The sequence below is a fragment of the Simochromis diagramma genome, unplaced genomic scaffold, assembly GCF_900408965.1.
Source record: "Simochromis diagramma unplaced genomic scaffold, fSimDia1.1 OVJJ01000216.1, whole genome shotgun sequence".
Lineage (NCBI taxonomy): Eukaryota > Metazoa > Chordata > Actinopteri > Cichliformes > Cichlidae > Simochromis > Simochromis diagramma.
Genome location: NW_024386883.1, coordinates 14,919,855 through 14,938,440, shown reverse-complemented (window position 1 = coordinate 14,938,440; position 18,586 = coordinate 14,919,855). Strand labels below are relative to the sequence as shown.

At 40.2% G+C, this 18,586-nt stretch overlaps 1 protein-coding gene across 7 annotated transcripts in view; it reads left to right on the top strand.

The window, feature by feature from the left end:
• gria4b (glutamate receptor, ionotropic, AMPA 4b) overlaps nt 1-17,386 on the top strand; it is a 170,426-nt gene extending 153,040 nt beyond the window's left edge. For 2 of the 7 annotated variants that reach the window (XR_005695917.1, XR_005695916.1), the window contains 5 exons: nt 2,820-3,018; nt 5,270-5,517; nt 8,879-8,993; nt 11,813-12,228; nt 15,508-15,601. Coding sequence is in view for 4 of the 7 variants with exons in the window: in XM_040032445.1 (XP_039888379.1) it covers nt 2,820-3,018; nt 5,270-5,517; nt 8,879-8,993; nt 11,813-12,160 (910 nt within the window). In the remaining 3 variants the exon portion in view is untranslated. Of the gene's footprint in view, nt 1-2,819; nt 3,019-5,269; nt 5,518-8,878; nt 8,994-9,636; nt 9,757-11,812; nt 14,652-15,507 lie in introns of those variants that run through there. The other 5 variants (XR_005695918.1, XM_040032447.1, XM_040032446.1 and 2 more) reach the window with 5 other exon arrangements.
• The last annotated feature ends 1,200 nt before the right edge of the window (nt 17,387-18,586 follow it).

Sequence of the window (18,586 nt, the reverse complement as noted above, 5' to 3'; positions counted from 1 at the left end):
GCAGGCGCTGGTGTCCAATAACTATTAAAAAACAAATCAATGAGCCACACCATCGCACTAGGTTCCTTCATTATGATGATAAACACGGACATTACAGTTCATTTTCTCACGCACGCTGTCCTGTTACTGTAAACACTCAGGGCACCAAATTTAATATTAATCCACTGCAGGAAAGGGTCCCAAACAGCAGCACTATTTAATATTGTTTGTGTGGTGTTTAACATCAACATTGCTCAGCTGCTGGAGTAAATTACTGAGGTTAGTTGTTGACAAATACTACAAACATGATATTTTGATTTATATCGGAAACTGGGATGTGCTGCAATAAATGCCATCTAAATAAGGCTGCTACGAATAAATGAATTAGTATTAACTAAAACAAAAACAATGCACGCAAGAAAAAAAGTGGTTAGTAGTGACTTTTCACCTAGTGCCCACATAGAAATTTGGAAATTCACATGTGGAAATTCATGCCATGAAGCTCTCGGTGCACAGTATTTATGCTGATGTTAATGACAGTGGAGATTTGGAAGGGTGGAGTTAGTGAGTGAGCAGTGTTGGTGACTTTTAGACACTTTTTCAGGACTCCGAGACCCCGCTCTATGATGTTACGTGGTCTGTAACGAGGGGAGCAATTTATTACAGCACCACGCTCGACTTCTTGATCTATTTAGAAGGACTCATTCTTTCAGAAAGGTTTGTTAAGGCATGGCTAGTGTCTGATTTGATACACCTGTGAGATGCCCCACAGTAATTCTGTCCATATAGTGTGGTAAGCAGTGAAAAATGAGGTTAGAGAAATCCATATGAAAACAAATGCATGATTTTCAACTCTTGAATCTGCATGATGTCAGAGAAAGAGGATATACCCGCCCACTTGTGGTTTACTAGGGTGAACCAATCAGAAGGCAGTTATCATAAAAGAGGAGGAGTTACAACTGATGTTTTACACAGTTAATCCGAATTATTTTGATCTATGAATTACGTGGAGCCCACAAATCAAAATATGGAGTAAATATGAACACGTGTGTAAACTGCATCACGCATCTTATTAGAGGTGATGGGAAGGTGAGAGTGCTTATTTTGAAACGCTTCTATACAATTTTTATTGTGTCATCCGGATTCTAGCATCGCTTAAAGGACAATAGAGCAAAAAAGAAACCACCGGAAGCGCTAACGTGACCTGAAAATTACCCAGACTCCCAGCGCAGGGCTTTTCTCACCCCACTCCCCCACTCCCTCTGTTTACTGCAGGCCCATCAAGACACAGCAGTGTGTCACAGTGGATCAAAGTCAGCGGTATCAGCCAGCAAACACACAGCACAGACAGTCGGAAGGGATGGCAAAGAGACTCTCCTCTGCTCCCATTATTACTCTCCCACAATCCACTGCTGATTCTATATAAATAAAGCAAGGACGGGGAAAATGGAGAGGCTCTGACACAGGGAACGAAGGGATTTTAGCGGCTGGGGAAAGAAAATAAAAGGAGACGATAGACATGAGAGGATAGGACTCATCGATGCATCTTCATGCACGCCCTCCACCTCTTAAGGCGTTATTTTACAGTTAAATACTCCGTGCTCAAATATACTCCCAAGGAGAGAGGAGACGAAGAGACGGAAGTCATTTGTATTCAAATCCAGAGCTAATACGTCAATAAGTCTATTTCATGGGCAAAGACTCCTCTGTGTGTATGTGTGTGTGTGTGGAGGAGACATGCTCCACTGCAGCACTTCTCAATTGGAAGCTGCCTTAGCTGCTACAGGCACTTTCATCCGTACAGACTGAGAAAATGGAGGTTTCCTCAGTGATTCTTTGGTTGGGGTGACGGCTCCGCACAACTCGTCGAGTAGAAGCACAAAGTTTGTTTGTTCAGAAGGTTTCTTAGCAGTGCTGATAGTCACGCTTCTTTCAGACGGGCCATAAGGGAACATTAGAAGAGGGTTTCTCATTAGGTGCCTACAGTATGTGGAGTCAGTCGAGGGAAAGGATGCTATCTATTTGTATACTGTGGCTTTTGTGTATTGGGAGCAATGGAATATAGCCAGATCGCAATAAGACACAGTGAAATACCAGCCAAGAACACACTGACTGTTGCAGATGCCTGTCTCCTCCCTTCCTCATATCCCCATCTCTCTCTCTCTCCATCTGACACGGAGGCCTGAGGGTTTTGTATCCGCTGCTGTTTGATTTGCACCGAGGGGAGATCTTGTTTGTTCTCCTCAATGCAGCATTTATGGTTTAAGATTCTCCTCACGACCTTCCGCTGCTCCTGAGCAGCGAGCTATCTGTCTGCCCCGAGTGGGAAAAAACAAGAAAAGAGCAGTGCTGCCGCCGCTATGCCGGCCGGGGGACCTGCAGCTCTTCTCATCCTGCCAGTAAACAAAAAGCGGGGTTGGGTAAGAAGGGACAAAAGTAGCCTGTACCTTTCTCTTTATCAAAGCTGGTCAACAGAAGCATGTGGGATTTTTTATTTTGTATTTTTTGTGAGGCATTAATGAAAGGTAAATAAAGCTCTGGCAGCTTTGAGTGTTGTCAGAGCTCCACCTTGTGGTATTACATTAGCATTGTTGGTTCCATGCTTTACTCATATCTCATTCTGTCTAATCTTTCACTATTGTTATACCACTGACTGTCTTCTGTCTTTTTATCTCACTCTTTTCCCTTTTTTTATCCTAATTTGACCTCCAATTATCATTCTCCTGCTCTACTTTCTTGCAACTTTCCTTCCCTCTTATTTTCATCCTGCCCGTCCTCGCCATAATCCATCCAATCTGTTCCTGCGCTATTCTTCGTCCTCCCTCCTTTCTATCTTTAAGATCGTTATCGGGACGAATCGTAGGAGGAGTGTGGTGGTTCTTCACTCTCATCATCATCTCGTCCTACACGGCCAACCTGGCCGCCTTTCTCACTGTGGAGAGGATGGTTTCTCCCATTGAGAGTGCAGAGGATCTGGCCAAACAGACCGACATTGCCTATGGCACATTAGACTCTGGCTCAACCAAAGAGTTCTTCAGGGTGAGTTGGTGTTACCAGAGTTAGTGACCTACTTTCAGACAGGTATGGGACCCTGTGAAGGCCTACAATCTTTGACACTCACACACGCTCAAAAGCAAAGACTCATCAAAATATTGTTTTCTTCTAGTCCCTATTATACCTTGTCAAGGTATGTTACTCCAGTGATTCCCAACCAGGAGGTATTTCTGCTAGGAAGACAAGCTTGGGAACTGAAATTACAGTCAATGTAATGACTGAGTAGACCCAAACTTGTTTGAGTAGAAAAGTTGAAAGTAAATGGACTTTTCTACTCTCCCGGAGTACTCAAAGCGCTCTATACAACACATTCACACAAGTACTGTCTTCTATGCTTTTAAGTGCACACTAACATTCACATACATTCACACTCCGATGGATGCATCGGAGAGCAAATTGGGGTTAATATCTTGCCCATGCAGACTAGGGGGAGCCAGGGAACCACCAACCTTCCGATTAGCAGATGACCTGCTCCACCTCCTGAGCTGCAGCCACCCCATAAGTTGGTTAAAGCATTAGAAGAAAGACTGAAATTGGAAATAAAATAAAGACATTTAAAATTAAGTTTTCATAAATGAAAAAAAAGTATGACAGCATTTAAAGGTATTAGTTGCCTTTCAGCTGCTCAGCGAGCAGTTCAAAATGTTGGCTGAAAGTAAACAAGCTTTTTTAGTTTTCCAATTTTGGATGAACGGATGAAATAACAAACTTTGTGGCTAAAAATTGTAAATAATTGACTATGTGGCTTGCACTTGAAATTTATAGCTAAAATTCTGTAAAAAAGTATTCACACCCATAACTATATTAGATTAATATTTGAGATGGTAAACTAAAATATAAATATGTATTGTCTAATAAATTATTAAATAAAGGTGCTGTTAGAATTTCAATTAGATTGCAAAGAAAATTAAAGACCTAGCTGTTTAAAATTATAACTAAAGAGCTGGATAGTATAGTTACCAATTAGACTGTTGATAAAAGTTTTGATTAACGGTTGAAATAGCAAGCTAAAAGCTAAACGAGTAGAACATTAACTGAAATTTGTAGTGTTTGTTAGCCACCATTGTAGATAAACAAAAAAGTCACAAAAACATTTTTAAAATGGGCACCTAAATAAAAGCTGGAAATTATTTTTATATTACTATTATTATTATAAGTTGAAATAGCTAGCTAAAAGCATGGCTAGCAATTGAAATGGTTTACTAGACATACTAGATAAACAGATAAAATAACAAGGTAAATTATAAATAGTAAATATTAAATAAATTAAAATGGTGGCTATTAGTTTGGGTTTTAATAACGTATGTAGACAAAAATATAACCATAATAAACGAAGCTAAAAAAATTTACTTAGAAATGAGAGTAAAGAGTTGGAAATTTGTTAGCTAATTATGTTAGCTAATTATTACCTAGCTTTGAGAACAGTTTGCGGAAATATAAACAATAGATCATCATCATCATTGATCATCAGTGATCATGTTCACTAGAAGCAGTTATAAAAGTTAGCTAACAGTTCTGTTTGTTCTTAAGAATATGATTAAAGATATGAAATGAGCTGCTAGCTAGCTAGTTTATCACGCTGTACTAAAACTGTAAATCATTAGTTAAGAGTGTGGCTAGCAGTTAAAATTATTTAGCTAAAAGTTTTTTAACAGTTAGAATTTTGCATTAAGAGTAATAATATTTCATTTTAAAATCGTACTCCCCTCAGAGACGTAGATCGTGGGAATAACGGCACCTAATTATTTGTTGTTGGTATAGCTGGAACTACTGTTTCTTTATCTGTGAGTGTGGTATTCAGGAAGGATTGCCTTGAACCATCTTATTTATTTATAGTAAAGACTTCAGACCCAACAGGACACAAAAGAGTACCAAAGACACTGGGGGCTGGGAAAGATGATAACAAGGCTAAACTGCCACTGAAAGTAGTCAAGAATTCAGTTTAAAATGAGTTTATATGAACACGCTTGAATATGAGAAGTGTTGGTGGCTGGTTCCATCTGACAGGGCTTTAGAGTATACCAGTTGAAAAGGGTTGGGAACCATTGGTCTATACAACTGCCGGTATTGTTATTTGACTTTTTTGCAGTAAAATGTTTCAAAGCTGATAAACAAAATGTAAATTGTTGAACTGATGCTCCATGTTTTCTCTATTTTGTATTGTATGTGGACATGCTTTCTCTGTCACTCACACATCATCTACCTTTGAACCTCCAAACCCTTCCAAACCCCACAGCGGTCCAAAATTGCTGTTTATGAGAAGATGTGGGGATACATGAAGTCTGCTGAGCCCACAGTCTTCACCAAGACCACGGCCGAGGGTGTGGCGCGGGTCCGCAAGTCCAAAGGAAAATACGCCTTCCTGTTGGAGTCCACTATGAATGAGTACACAGAGCAGCGCAAGCCCTGCGACACAATGAAAGTCGGGGGCAACTTGGACTCCAAGGGCTATGGAGTAGCCACACCCAAGGGTTCACAGTTAAGGTGGGTGGAATAGTGTAACAATATGTTCTACGTGTTGTTATGGTATTCCACCTTCCCTGGTGTGCCGCCTTTTCTATCTCTATCTGCCTCCACATACTGCTTAGTGTTGGTGGGTGGGGCGTTTTATGTGTTTGTTTGAGGGCACAAGTAGCCGCTTAGTAACATCTGTGTTTGTTGCATGCATGTGGGGCTTCATTGTGGGTGGTTTTTATTCACTTTTTTTGTCTTTACAGCTCTCCACAACAGGTAAATGTATGTGCTTGTGCTTGCTGTTTGGGCAAAGACATGTTGGAATGGCATGCTCTGGAAGCTCTCATCTGAAAATGTCTCATTTAGAAGATAATCTGCATTTTATATACAAAATGTAATTGCTCTGAGATATTTAGCTAATGCTACTTCAGTGTTCCTTCACGGTTGACTGGTTCTTTATTTTCAACTAAGTGACTGAAATAGTGCTTTGGGAGCCATTTGAAAGCTCAGCCCTGGGTAACTCTGCCAGACTCTGTCACAGCCTCCCGCTCATAGTGGAATTTACAGACCTGCCACAGAATACAGTGGCATTACAGTGGGGAGTTGCAATTTCAATCCACACACTCATCGATCAAAGCCCTCCAGCAAGGTCTCACTGAGGGGAAAGGATAAATATACTAAAGGCAAAACTGCACAGGGGTGTGAATGAAATTGCATTCACTTTAATTTATTCCTGTGGAGGTATAAGAACACATATTTGAAAACCAGGGAGAGCACTTTAAGCAATAGTACTGAAATAATAAATTTAGAGCTTTGCTATCAATTATTAGCAGTAGATAACTGCTGTTTGAACCCACAAAAGAGTTACAATTTTTGCCAATTCATATACATAGACTCCAATATTGTGAAAGTTTAATTCTCCTATACCTCACCTCCCTCACATTTTTAGATCTTTCTACTTATTCTTAATTCATGTCATGTGTCCTGTGGGTAAAATCCAGCTGATGTCTTTTTTTTTTTTGAGGGGGGGGGGGGTCCTTTATTTGTTTTTTTATGAGGTGTATTTTATACCTAAATTAAAATTGTTTAACTTCTATTCACTCAGGATAATTTGACATCAGTTCATCTCGTATATGCATGCAGCAGAAAAAATTTGCTTCATGTTTGGTTTATATGCAAGATTTGACTTTCTAGCAAACTATTGTTTGCATTCAGTAACTGTTTAATCTTGTCCTCTTACATATTAGCGCAGAACTGAGAGAGAACAGTAAGAATATCAAACAAAGCTTTGTGCCCTGTTAGCGATTTGAACTCCAGACCGCCTGCTCTGGGGCTTTTTCGTCAACATAGTTTAAGGCTATGTCCGCAAATATATGGATATTACTGAAAACTGGACTTTTTTCCATTTGGATTTGACAAAAAAGATTAATGTCAAGGGCATGCCAAAGCAACAGATGGCAATATAACCCCAACTATAGAGAGATTTTGGCCAATCGAAAGCCTCCAAACAGTGGCACAGCACCCAGTCTGATATGAAAAAGGTGACCTTGTCCACACATAAATGCAGAAATTGAGTTTTTGAAAGCTCTGCCTTTGATGATCTAAAATATCTTTTGTCCCCGTAGTTGTTTTCTGTAAATTCCTCTGGTCACAAAACCTAAAGTAGGGTTTCTATCATTTGTTTGCAGCCAGGCTGGTGCCAGTTTTCAGCCACTGCTTTGACCAGGAAGAGTGCCTAACAGATCAGGGTAGTCCTCCCTCCCAGGCCTCTGTTTTGTTGTTTTGAGGATTATCATCTTCTGTCAGTCACTTTTCCGGATATCAGCGAGGAAACACACCAGCGACATCAAGAGCTGGCAACATTGCTGGTCAAGGCTGTGATTTCATATGGCTCCGAACTGGGATATGAGCTCTGTTGCCTTTTGTTTCTGACTGCTTCTATTTTTTTTTTTTTTCAAAATATTACAAATAAATTAAAAGGATCAAAATGCATGCTGGAGCAAATCTCTCTCCTTCACAATTTTGCTGCCCTGTCATCAGATATCACTATAGCAGCCTTAAAAAGAAGTCATGAAATTGCTACACGCACTTATTTAAAAAAAGCTTTTCATGGACATTTTTTTCATGCCAATCATGATTTTCCAGAGCAGCTTAAAGCTCAGCAATCCTGTGAGCTTTGAATTGGCAGCCATACCTATACTATATGCATGTGTAATCAGGTCTAAATTATTTATAGGTCTAGAGCTAACTAACTAACTGGTGCCAGATTTTTATTTTTTATTTTGCTGGCAGTGCTGATGGCCAACAATTTAAGTGCCAAAATGTAGCACGCTTTTGTACCAGTGATTACTTGTTTTATATATTTTTTCATTTTTGTATTAATAAACAGTGTACAAAAGGATTATCTACCATACGTATAATTCAGTCACCATGTCTGATTAAAATTAATTAAAGGTATTATGCCTGTTTAAAACAAAGGAAAATACTTTTTACCATTAAACTGAGATTGCAAATCCGGTTAATTTAAATCCCATTTATCTGAATAATTATAAAATGTCTTTAAGATGTGGAACATATAAAATGTATCATATTAATCAGATCTAGATTAGCAGTGGTCTCAGTTGGCAACACTAGAGAAATTCATGTTAAAATTCAAAATAGACTGAAATTTTCAGAGCTAGGATAGGTTAAATATTTTACTTAGCAGCATGTTGCTAGTGTAGCCCACAACTTGTGTTCTGGATATTTTTTCTTTTTTTCTCATTTATATAATTAATTATATAATTAATCATCTTGTACCCTTTTAGATTTGTATTATACTGGAACTTTTACTCACATGTGGTATCTGTTTGCAATATTAAAAAAAAAATTAAACTTTATAGAAAGTTTTTAAAAATATATATATTTTTAGCTCTAGCTGGCTAGGGTATGCTAATGCTAATGCTACAACAAAGAGTTGTCTGGGAATTGCTAATTGAACTTTTTTCTAGATTATGGTGATAAAGGTAAACGTGGGGCCATTACTCACATGAGTACCAAATTATTCTCTGGGAAACATGAGTGTCTGATTAAAGTGCAATCTTACACATCTAGAGGTTTTATGAGCTCTAGCTTGCTAGCTCATGCTAATTAATTAAAATGGCTTGGCTAAAAACAAATGGACTACATTACTGTAACATAAGGAGCTTATTTATTGATATCATTTCACTTTGAGGGAGAGAGATTTTGACTCAGGGTGTGTTTGGGTTCTCGAATGGGATTAATGCACTTTTCCACCCTTGTCCCTCTCTTACTGCTACTCCTCCCTTTCCTCTCCCCCCTCTCTTCCTTCCCTCCCAAATTGGACAGCATACTCACGCCCTCTCACCAAATATGTTTTATCGTTTTCAAGAAGTGCAGTAAACCTGGCAGTGTTAAAACTCAATGAACAAGGCCTGTTGGACAAATTGAAAAACAAGTGGTGGTACGACAAAGGAGAGTGTGGCAGCGGAGGCGGTGGCGAGAAGGTTAGCCGCTATGACGCTATGCCCATGTGACCTTGATGTGGGTAATAAAAAAAAGAGATGTGTTTTTGTTGGTAACAGGAGCATCTGCCGGGTCGATCTCTACAGTTACGCAGAAGATTTGGAAACTGCGACTTCTAATCTAGAGTGGAGAGCGAGTACTGTGGAAGCAGAAATATTTGCCGTACTGTTTATGTAGCGGTCTATTATAATTATAAATTAACACCAAAATAAGTATTTTGGTATATGATTGTAGCCTGGTTTGGGATGTTTTAGTGAGGGTAAAAGAGCCAATAGTTTTGGTTTGACAGTACTAGCCTCCAGGGTTATTCTGACAAAGGTCCCGGCAGTATGTGCCCGTTCCAGAAAAGCGATGCAGCCGGGGCTCCACGTATATGTGTCTGTTAGCTCTGCCCCTTCCCCCTTTAACATCCCCCGATAAACCCGACCCTTTAAAACACATAAATGAGCAAAGAGACACGTAGCATAAGTGGGGCCCCTTACTGGCTTCGTCACTTTGTACTGAAGAGTACTGAGCTGCTCTTGTTGGGCTTCTTCTGATTGAATAACATAAAATAACATGTCCTATGATGTTATTTATGTTATTTTCCCCACCCCACCCTTCCCCGCCCCCCGTGATATGAAGAACGCCCGTAAACCTTGCCGTATTGAAACTGAGTGAAGCAGGAGTCTTAGACAAACTGAAAAACAAATGGTGGTACGATAAAGGGGAGTGTGGACCCAAGGACTCTGGAAGTAAGGTCAGTCTCCACCAGCCTGGGAGCCTCCCCTCCTCTCTTTGTCTCTATGCACACTTTTATAGCGCTGGCAGTTCTGTTATTACAGCAGGCTGGCCGATAAGACACATAACAGACACGCAGGTAGAGACTCAAGGTGTAGCCTGGAGGATACAGCATGACAGACACGAGGCATGGCTCGGCGTTTTTACAGCAGCTAAGCGATGTGATGCAACTGCAGATGAAGGCTCACACACACAGTTGACTGTCACCTGAGATGGTTGAGGGCATCTTGAGACTTTACTGTATGTCACACTAGTTGTCAGCGGTACTGTATGCCTCAGCTGTAGCCGCACACTTTGACAGTGATCCATGTTGCTGATGCACTGGAGCATGGAGAGAGTGGCCACGTTGTAACAAAGCAGCATGTACGATCCACATCAGTCTTAATCAGAAAATTGCAGTGCAGGACACACGCTATCACCTGCAAATGAGACCGAGCATGACAGCCATTCGTTCGTGTTGAGCCAACGCACCTTAAGGATGTAGGTGATTTATTAAGAGGAGATAAATGGCAGGTTGGGAGCATGAGCGATCAGCTGCATACATTTGAATAAACGAGGGGTTAAACGGTTGGAAGAAACCCGAAAGCTCACATTAGCGTAGCTGCAAAGAAAACCACGGGCCCGTGAGTATTTGGACAATGACACACTTTTTGTAACTTTGTCTCCTACCTCAAATAATCAGAATGTGACTGAAGTGCAGACTTTCAGCTTTAATTCAAGGGATTAAACAAAAGTATTGGATTAACTTTTTAGGAGTTAAAGCCATTTTAAAAAAAATACTCAGTTTCTCATTTTAACAGGCTCATAATGTACTGTTGATTGACAGACAGTTGGCCCGGTGAGGCCCGTTCCTTTGTTGACTTGCCTGGACTAATGGACTCTTTGCTGGAATCTACTCAAGATCCTTTACCTCGTTCATTCTTAATTCACAGAGTAATAAACTCATAAAAGGCCTGAAAAACCACAACAAACAACTGAAGTAAATTATCCAGGGTAATTATAGTTAAACTGAAAAACTAAAACTACGTGATATAGTTAAATAAGAAAATAAAAATTGTTGAAAAGATTTTATGAACTTGGAAAACAAACTAAAGCGAAACAAAAATGGAGGAAATCTCAGGTTTAGCATTTGTTAATTTAGTAAAACGAATTAATTATCGCAAACCTGAATGATACAAGGAAAACCTCTAAAACGGCCTGCGCAGCTTTAAAAGAAAATCTTATTCTTAAAAATTTATTTATAAAGCTTCAAATCACAACAGCAGTCACCTAAAGGCACTTTATATAAAGACCCAACAATAATACAGAAAAAGCTGCTACAATGAAAATGACCCCCCATGACCAAGGACTTGGCGACAGTGGGAAGGAAAAACTACCTTGTAACAGGAAGAAACCTCCAGCAGAACCAGACGCAGGGAGGGGCGGCCGTCTGCCATCACCGATTGTAGCTGAGGGGAGGAAGACCGGACAGAAGAAGTAGCTGCACTAAAAACCTATCAGGAAACACAGCATTCGGTGATGTCCTTCAAAAAATGTTCATTTAGAATTATGTTAGTCGGTCCATATGAGGGACGTGTGTGTAAAAATGTCTGTAATTCCTAAACGGTTAATGCAAAGTTTTTTTTAAAACCCTGGAATATAAACTGAAAGTCTACACTTCAGTCATTAATCACATCATGATTGATGTTTCATTTCAAATGGATGTAGTGATGCACAGTGGCAAAGCTACAAAAAAGGCTGTCATTACCCAAATTTATATGGACTGTATTTACAGCACTACACAGCAAAGGGGATATGTGACAAAAGCACGCTAACTGATATGGAGAAAGTTGGAGATATTTGATAACATGGCTACAGACGAAGGTTAGAGGTAGTGTAGTGAAAAAATTATGTTTGATCAGTTTTGTGTGTAAATTTGTACGTTTTTTTTTTTCCTTTTACACTGTTTTATGTGTTTAAGTGTTGACTGATCTGCCAAAACGATCTCTAACCCTTGTGTTCCTCTCCCCGCCGGCTACAGGACAAGTCCTCCCAGGCCCTCAGCCTGAGCAACGTGGCGGGGGTCTTCTACATCCTCGTCGGGGGCCTGGGCCTGGCCATGCTGGTGGCCCTCATCGAATTCTGCTACAAGTCACGCAACGAGGCCAAAAGAATGAAGGTGGAGGCCCAGTCCCAATCCCAGTCCCAACACCCCCAATACCACCAATCTCACCGTCACTGCTACCCCTGCCAGACAGGCAGCCCCCGCAATAGCCCCGAGCCTAGCCAAAGCCAGAGTCCCCGGCCCAGCCCCACCATCCACAACTTAGCCGAGTTTAGTGAGGTTTTCAATGGTTATGGCAGCGATGGGGAAGCTGATAAGATGTAGATGGGGTTTTCGTAGAAGGTCCTCCCAGGCCTTTTCTCCCCCCCTCACTAGCTCCCTGCACAGAGACTGTAAGTGAAACCAATCACACCCCCGCTGCTAGCTTCAACATGCTGAGTGACTGTCGTGACCAGTGGCAAACTGCTTCCCACATTTCTGTCCTATCCGCTCACTATGTGGTCATGTGACGTCCTGGTCTGCGTTCAAGCTTTTTTCTCAGTGTGACAGGAAGCCATGAGTCATCTTCAGACATGACGTCGACTGCGCTGCTTCGCAGCTTGTGTGGCTGCAGATGTTGGTCCTAATTTATTGAGCTGTTTTCCTGCCAAAATCCAACAAACACTGCTTATACTGAACAAGATATTCATCGTTAATGCTCAAAGTACACGATAAATGTCATTAATGACAACCTTTTTCTAAATATATCACTAGAAACTATAATATTATAATGTTATAATATTATATAATGTAAGCTTGGGTAGTTTCATTGGAATAGAAATCTAGATACAGATGTGTAGAAGATATTTCTAATGTCTTTTAGAGTAAAAAGCTGAACAGCTTTTAAAATCCAAGCCTTACTGTGAAGGTCTGCAGCAGCTGTGGTCATAGTGCTTTTACGCACAGCTCCTTAGACTGTGTATAAATGATGGAGTACCTTTCTGGTTAAAGTAAAACTTTCTTATTATGTCCAGCAGGGGGCGACTCTCAGGAACACCACTGTATGGAAGTCTGAGAAATTTCCCTTCGTTTCCTTTGTTTACACTGTCCTGATGAATTTACTATCCCAGTTGCTAGTTTTAAGCCTTACTGAACCCGACATGATGCTTATTTGGAAAATTATGCTACCATTAGCATCAAGAAGGAGGGAAAAGCAGGCTGCTGTATGAGACTCCCTCAGTTTCTCTGAAAACACTCATGTGGAGGCTTCTCAACCAAACCTCAATAATTTATGAGTAATGGAAGCTATGTGCATCTTTTATACACAGTCTACGCTCAGCCTATCACAATTATAACAGGGAGGAAAGTCATGATAAATGAGGACCAATGTCTTACTTGTACACACATGTCTACACTTGTGAGGGGATTTCATCTAAACTGCAGAGCATTCGTGCATCAGACGTCCACTCTGATCCTCTGATGAATATGAAGCCACTACATAACAAAAAAAAATCATCTCAGAGCATGTAGGAAGTGTATCTACTAAAGCCATATTTAAGCTGAGGTTAACACAAGTGACACCACCTCTCAAGCTGGACTTTATTGATGTGAACTATGGATATTTCCCCCAGGTCCCTGACCATTAGACTTTCAGATAGCTCTCCTCGCTCGATGTATATCTGTCCTACGTGGTTATGTGTCCCCCATCAGCACTTCAGCACAAACTCTTCATTAGCTTGACTGTTGCTTAGTCAGCTTCCCTGTCCCACTGGCTGCAACTATCACTCACTGTGTAACACTGCTGGTGCTAATGGATTTACATGTAGTATGGGGCTGCTACTGTTCTGAATGGCTGTGAAAGGTGGTTGCTACATTACTGTGTTTACATACATACATATATATATTTATTTATTTATTAAGTGTATAGTTATGGTATACAGTGGGCCCGTTCTAGAAGTTTTTTGCATGTTGGAGTTTTAGTGTTTGGTATTTGTTATAAGTGAGAGGTTTGTTGGTGGAGAAGAATTAATGTAGCCACTCCTATAACTGCTGTATTCCACCTCTGTGGTCCACTCACACCTTTCATCACAAATTTACAAGTTATTACTTTACTTTTAAAAGTTCATTAACAAATATTGGTCATAAGAGAAATATTACTAAGTAATTAACTTTAAAATCCAGTGACTTTGTTTCTTTTTATAATATCTATTTGAAATATAAGTATTTCCTAGCATTTTACAACTAAATTACTAGAACCACGCCAAACGGTGTTTACTATGTTACCTTATACTATAATTATACAATACAGTACACCGTACATATTTATTAGCCCACCATCTGTCAGATCTATGACAGGTGGTCTAAATTTATTAACATCTGTAAAAATAAAAGATTAAAAGTAAAATTTCTATTTACGTTTTAAAATGAGAATTACAAATTTCAGTTAACTGGTTTTTATTTATTTATTGTAGATGACCCCATGGATCTCATCCCAGTTTATACTTATTTCACTTTATTCTATTGTGATTTTAAAATTCTTGTTTATTACCTTATTAAGTTATTGAAACATTTTTTATTAAAAAGAGACGGTTCATCCTTTATCCGGCATTAACATCAGCACAGAGAGTGTGCACCAGGAGCTTCATAGCACAGGTTTCCATGGCTGAGCCGGTTTCGTAGGTGGCCCAGCACTTCTGACAGCAAACTGTATATTTTACCTTACTTCTCTTTGCCCACCTGGAGTACCATCACAGGCCACCGGGGGGCTGCAGTGATGTTTAAAGACACATCAAAGTACTGTTTGGTTCAAATCTATGGAAGCCCGTTTCCGCCACTGAAAAAAAAAAAAGGATCCATAACTCAAAATTTCGAGTTATTTTCTCAAAATTCCGAGTTATTAACTCGAAATTTCGATTTATTAACTCAAAATTTTGAGAAAAGCAACTCGAAATTTCGAGTTAGCGCTGCCAATCAGTGATCTACGTGAATGGCGTCATTTCCTTGTTACCCGGAAGCTGAAGCCCTCAGCTACAAATGCTACAGCTAAGCTACCGGTATTACATCCAGTCGTGAATGCACAGATTGCTGAGTGTTTTCAGCCTGGCTTCACAAATGATGAAATCCCTGTGTTATTAGCTGAATCACATGGTGTTACTATCAGCAAACGTACTCGCGAAAGCGCCAATTTGTTGGGATACGTTTTTGAGTGCGCGTTCCTCTGCGCCATATGCTTCCGGGTAACAAGAAAGCGACCTCATTCACGTATATTTTTGATTGGCAGAGCTAACTCGAAATTTTGAGAAAAGTAACTCGAAATTTTGAGTTATGGATACTAGCTTTTTTGTTTTTATTTAGTGGCGGAAACGGGCTTCCATACAAAGCTCACTCGATAAGTTTGGCAAAAAAACTTAAAAAAAAAAAATTTATTCTGACTGCGTGTTTATTATACTGTATATTCTGCAATAAGCAGAATATACAAGATGTTTTTCTTTTCATTATAAAGACTTAATCAAAACTTTTTGAGGGAAGTGAATGGTTTCTAGACTACCTCTAAGAAGGTACGATGATAATAAGCAATTTCAGGTTTTATTTAAAACTCCAACAGCCTAAAACTCCAATTTGCAATGCTCCATTTTTTCTCATCTCCACCTGCTCCACACACAAACCTCTCTCTTCATCTCTTGTCTCCCCAGCTAACATTTACAGAAGCTATGAGGAATAAGGCCCGTCTGTCCATCACCGGCAGCGTTGGGGAGAACGGACGGGTGCTGACGCCTGACTGTCCCAAGGCGGTCCACGCCGGGCCTCCCATCCGCCAGAGCTCCGGCCTCGCCCTGGTCTCCTCTGAGCTCCCGTGAAAACCAAAAACCTCTCAAGTGCCTTATTCCAATAACACCACCACCAACCAATAAAGACCAACAATCACACCGCCCACAAACACAAAGTAACCACAATGACACAGCATTCACACAGCTGACGAGTCTCCTCCAGTGGGCGCGACTGGACCGACAACAAACCCCCGCTGGTTAGAGGCTAGTGGCTCGATGACTTCTCTCCGAAATCTGTGGAAACTTGAGGCAGAACTGTCTCTTTTTTTTTTTTTTCTTTTAAACTGGGAAGCGTACGCTTGTGGAAAATCCACTGTGTTTTACAGCTCCAGTGACAGAAGAGGAAGAAGAGAGGAAATGAAAAATATCATGATACGTGATGAAGAGGAAGACCAGAAAACTGTAAACTTGAAACTCAGAACTTTTTTGGATTGCTGTGAATCGTCAAAAAAAAAGAGAAGAAAACAAAACTGAACCACAATCAAGATTGTTTCTGAACCGTATTTGCTACATAGACACGAGCAGCGTTCAAGAGACATCACCAGATATCAACACGGGAGGGTTGACAGCTCAGTGCGCTGAAAAACATTTGTATTCATAAGAACAAATGAAGTCTGTTGATACTGAATATAAGAGCAAACATAGAAAACTGTGAAAATAATAAATATGTATATTCCGTGAACAACAACACAATGAAATCTTTAGCTGTACATAGGGATGACTGTGCTTGCTTTTTAAACAGATGTATATAGCAGATATTGTAGTGAACAGAACTTTTTTTTGGTAAATCATCTTTAAAAAGATTTTATTCATCGCAATAATGAAAAAAAGATGAAAAAGTGAAAAATGGGACGTATGGAAGGCAAAATGTGTTGAATACTTAACTTCATTATATAGGACTATTCAAACTTTTAATGTGAAGGGGTATCGACTGCCCAAATATTCTGATACCTGTTGGAAATTAATAAATATATTCAATGATGAATGTTAACTAGTGCCACCCCCAATCCTTAAACCACAACCCTCACTGTGCAGGCATAGACCCAGAGAGTCGCTCATGAGTAGAACTTCATAAATCAAGCCTCTGCACTCAGAATATAACTATTTTTTTCATTCTTTGGTCTATTTTTTGTACTCAGAAACGTAAAAGAATTAAGCGTCTGTCTCCCGGTTTTAAATGTCGACAGTCAAGTGCTATCTGGGTAGTCCTTTCTAGACCATTATGTTTGCGGAGACGTGACAAAAATCGGACGATGCCATTACTCTCGCTGTATGTTATTTGAAGTGTTTATCGCCAGTAAGACGTCAAACCCCAGCTTACGAAGCCGCCGTTTGTATGTCGAGCAGTGATTAGAGCCCTTCCTTATTTGAATCACTGTGGATCCGCCGGGGGAGGCTGGACACCCTGTAGCAGAAATGTATTTGCTTCGGTCTCAAAGTGTCCTGGTCTCTCCCGGAAGTGGACAATCTGCGATCGGATATGAAAGACGCCACATCTTCAGCAGCACCAGCCACCTTGTCCCTCCCTCCCTCCCCATCAGCGACGGCTGGGCTGGTTTTCGCCGATTCCTGGTTCGCTCATCTGCTGTAGCCCTGTGTGGAGCGGACAAACCAGCTGACGCAGTCCAGGCCGCCATGCCTTCTTGTTCTGCCATCTGTCTTTAGAGCTGAAGTGTAGTACGGCGTCTTATTTTGGTTCCAGCTGTACATCTTTATTTTGATCTTTTTTAAGTAAAAAAAAAAAACAAAGAAAAAGAAATTACAAAGTGTGATGTGATTTGTGTTTTTTCTCAGATCCATGCACCTTTAACTGTGGAATCAGATGTTTGTGTTGACCAGATGTTGTTCCCCTGTGTTTTAAAAACCATTTACTGACCATGTCTGGGTATTGGGCGGTTCATGCAGGTTTTAACAAGTTAGACTTTTTCTAAATTTCACAGTGGTGCCATTTTATTGGCTTCTGGTCCAGCATTTTTAATCTGTTTAGAATCTGTCTGGGACACCCATTTAATTTCTCCTAGATGTCTGACCTCAGTTGGTCCTGATAAGTTAGAGATGCAAGCCAAGGAGTGGAAATATCAAAGAAAGGAGGATAAAGATGGAGATGCCAAGCGGGAGGAAAAGAGGAAGACCATTCGTGGATATGGTGAAGGACGACATGCAAAGGTTGGTGTGACAGAAGAGGATGGAAGGGAGCGCTCAAAAACAAACCTTCATCTTTAAACAGAAGCTAGTTTTTTTCAAGTGTGTCCTTACACGGGGACTTGGGTTTTATAGAGCTTATAAAAATGGTTCAAACAGCTTTATCGATCAGATCGAATTATAAGGCAGAGAAATGTCCGCTATGCGAGGACACAGGGTCTCAGGAGGTTACAGCTGCTTTGTATAAAGACATTATTGGGTTTCTTGCTGATGCCTTACGCCGCAAGGTCACATGCAGCGTAAGGAAACGTTAGAATATTGGGGAATGAATATATTTGCTTTTTTGTGCTCTCAGTTGTTACAGTGGTGTGCGGTAGTGCAAATTTTGGTGTCGACCCAATACAAAGTAAATACAGGGCCAAAAATTGCACAGATACTTTTAACCTATAAAGGCAGCTTATGTCGAAGAGGGTTTTCTGAGATGAATCATCATCAGTCTGCAAATCCTGAATGCATTTTAATGACCACACCACGTTTCAGCTTTTCATGTATTTTGAAACTAAGTTTTTAGGAGACCTGGAATGTAAATGTGTCTGTCTCTCAAGTGCTTTGGGTTATTTATATGAGCTAAATATATATAAAAAAAATTATTTCCCCAAAATTTATTTATTTAAAACAGTCGTCTACATACTAAACTTAGAGGACAGAAAGAAAGTATTAATACTATCGCGCTACTATCAACCCAACACCAACACCACCGTTGGTATCATTACTATCAATATTTGAACGAGCCCAGCCACAT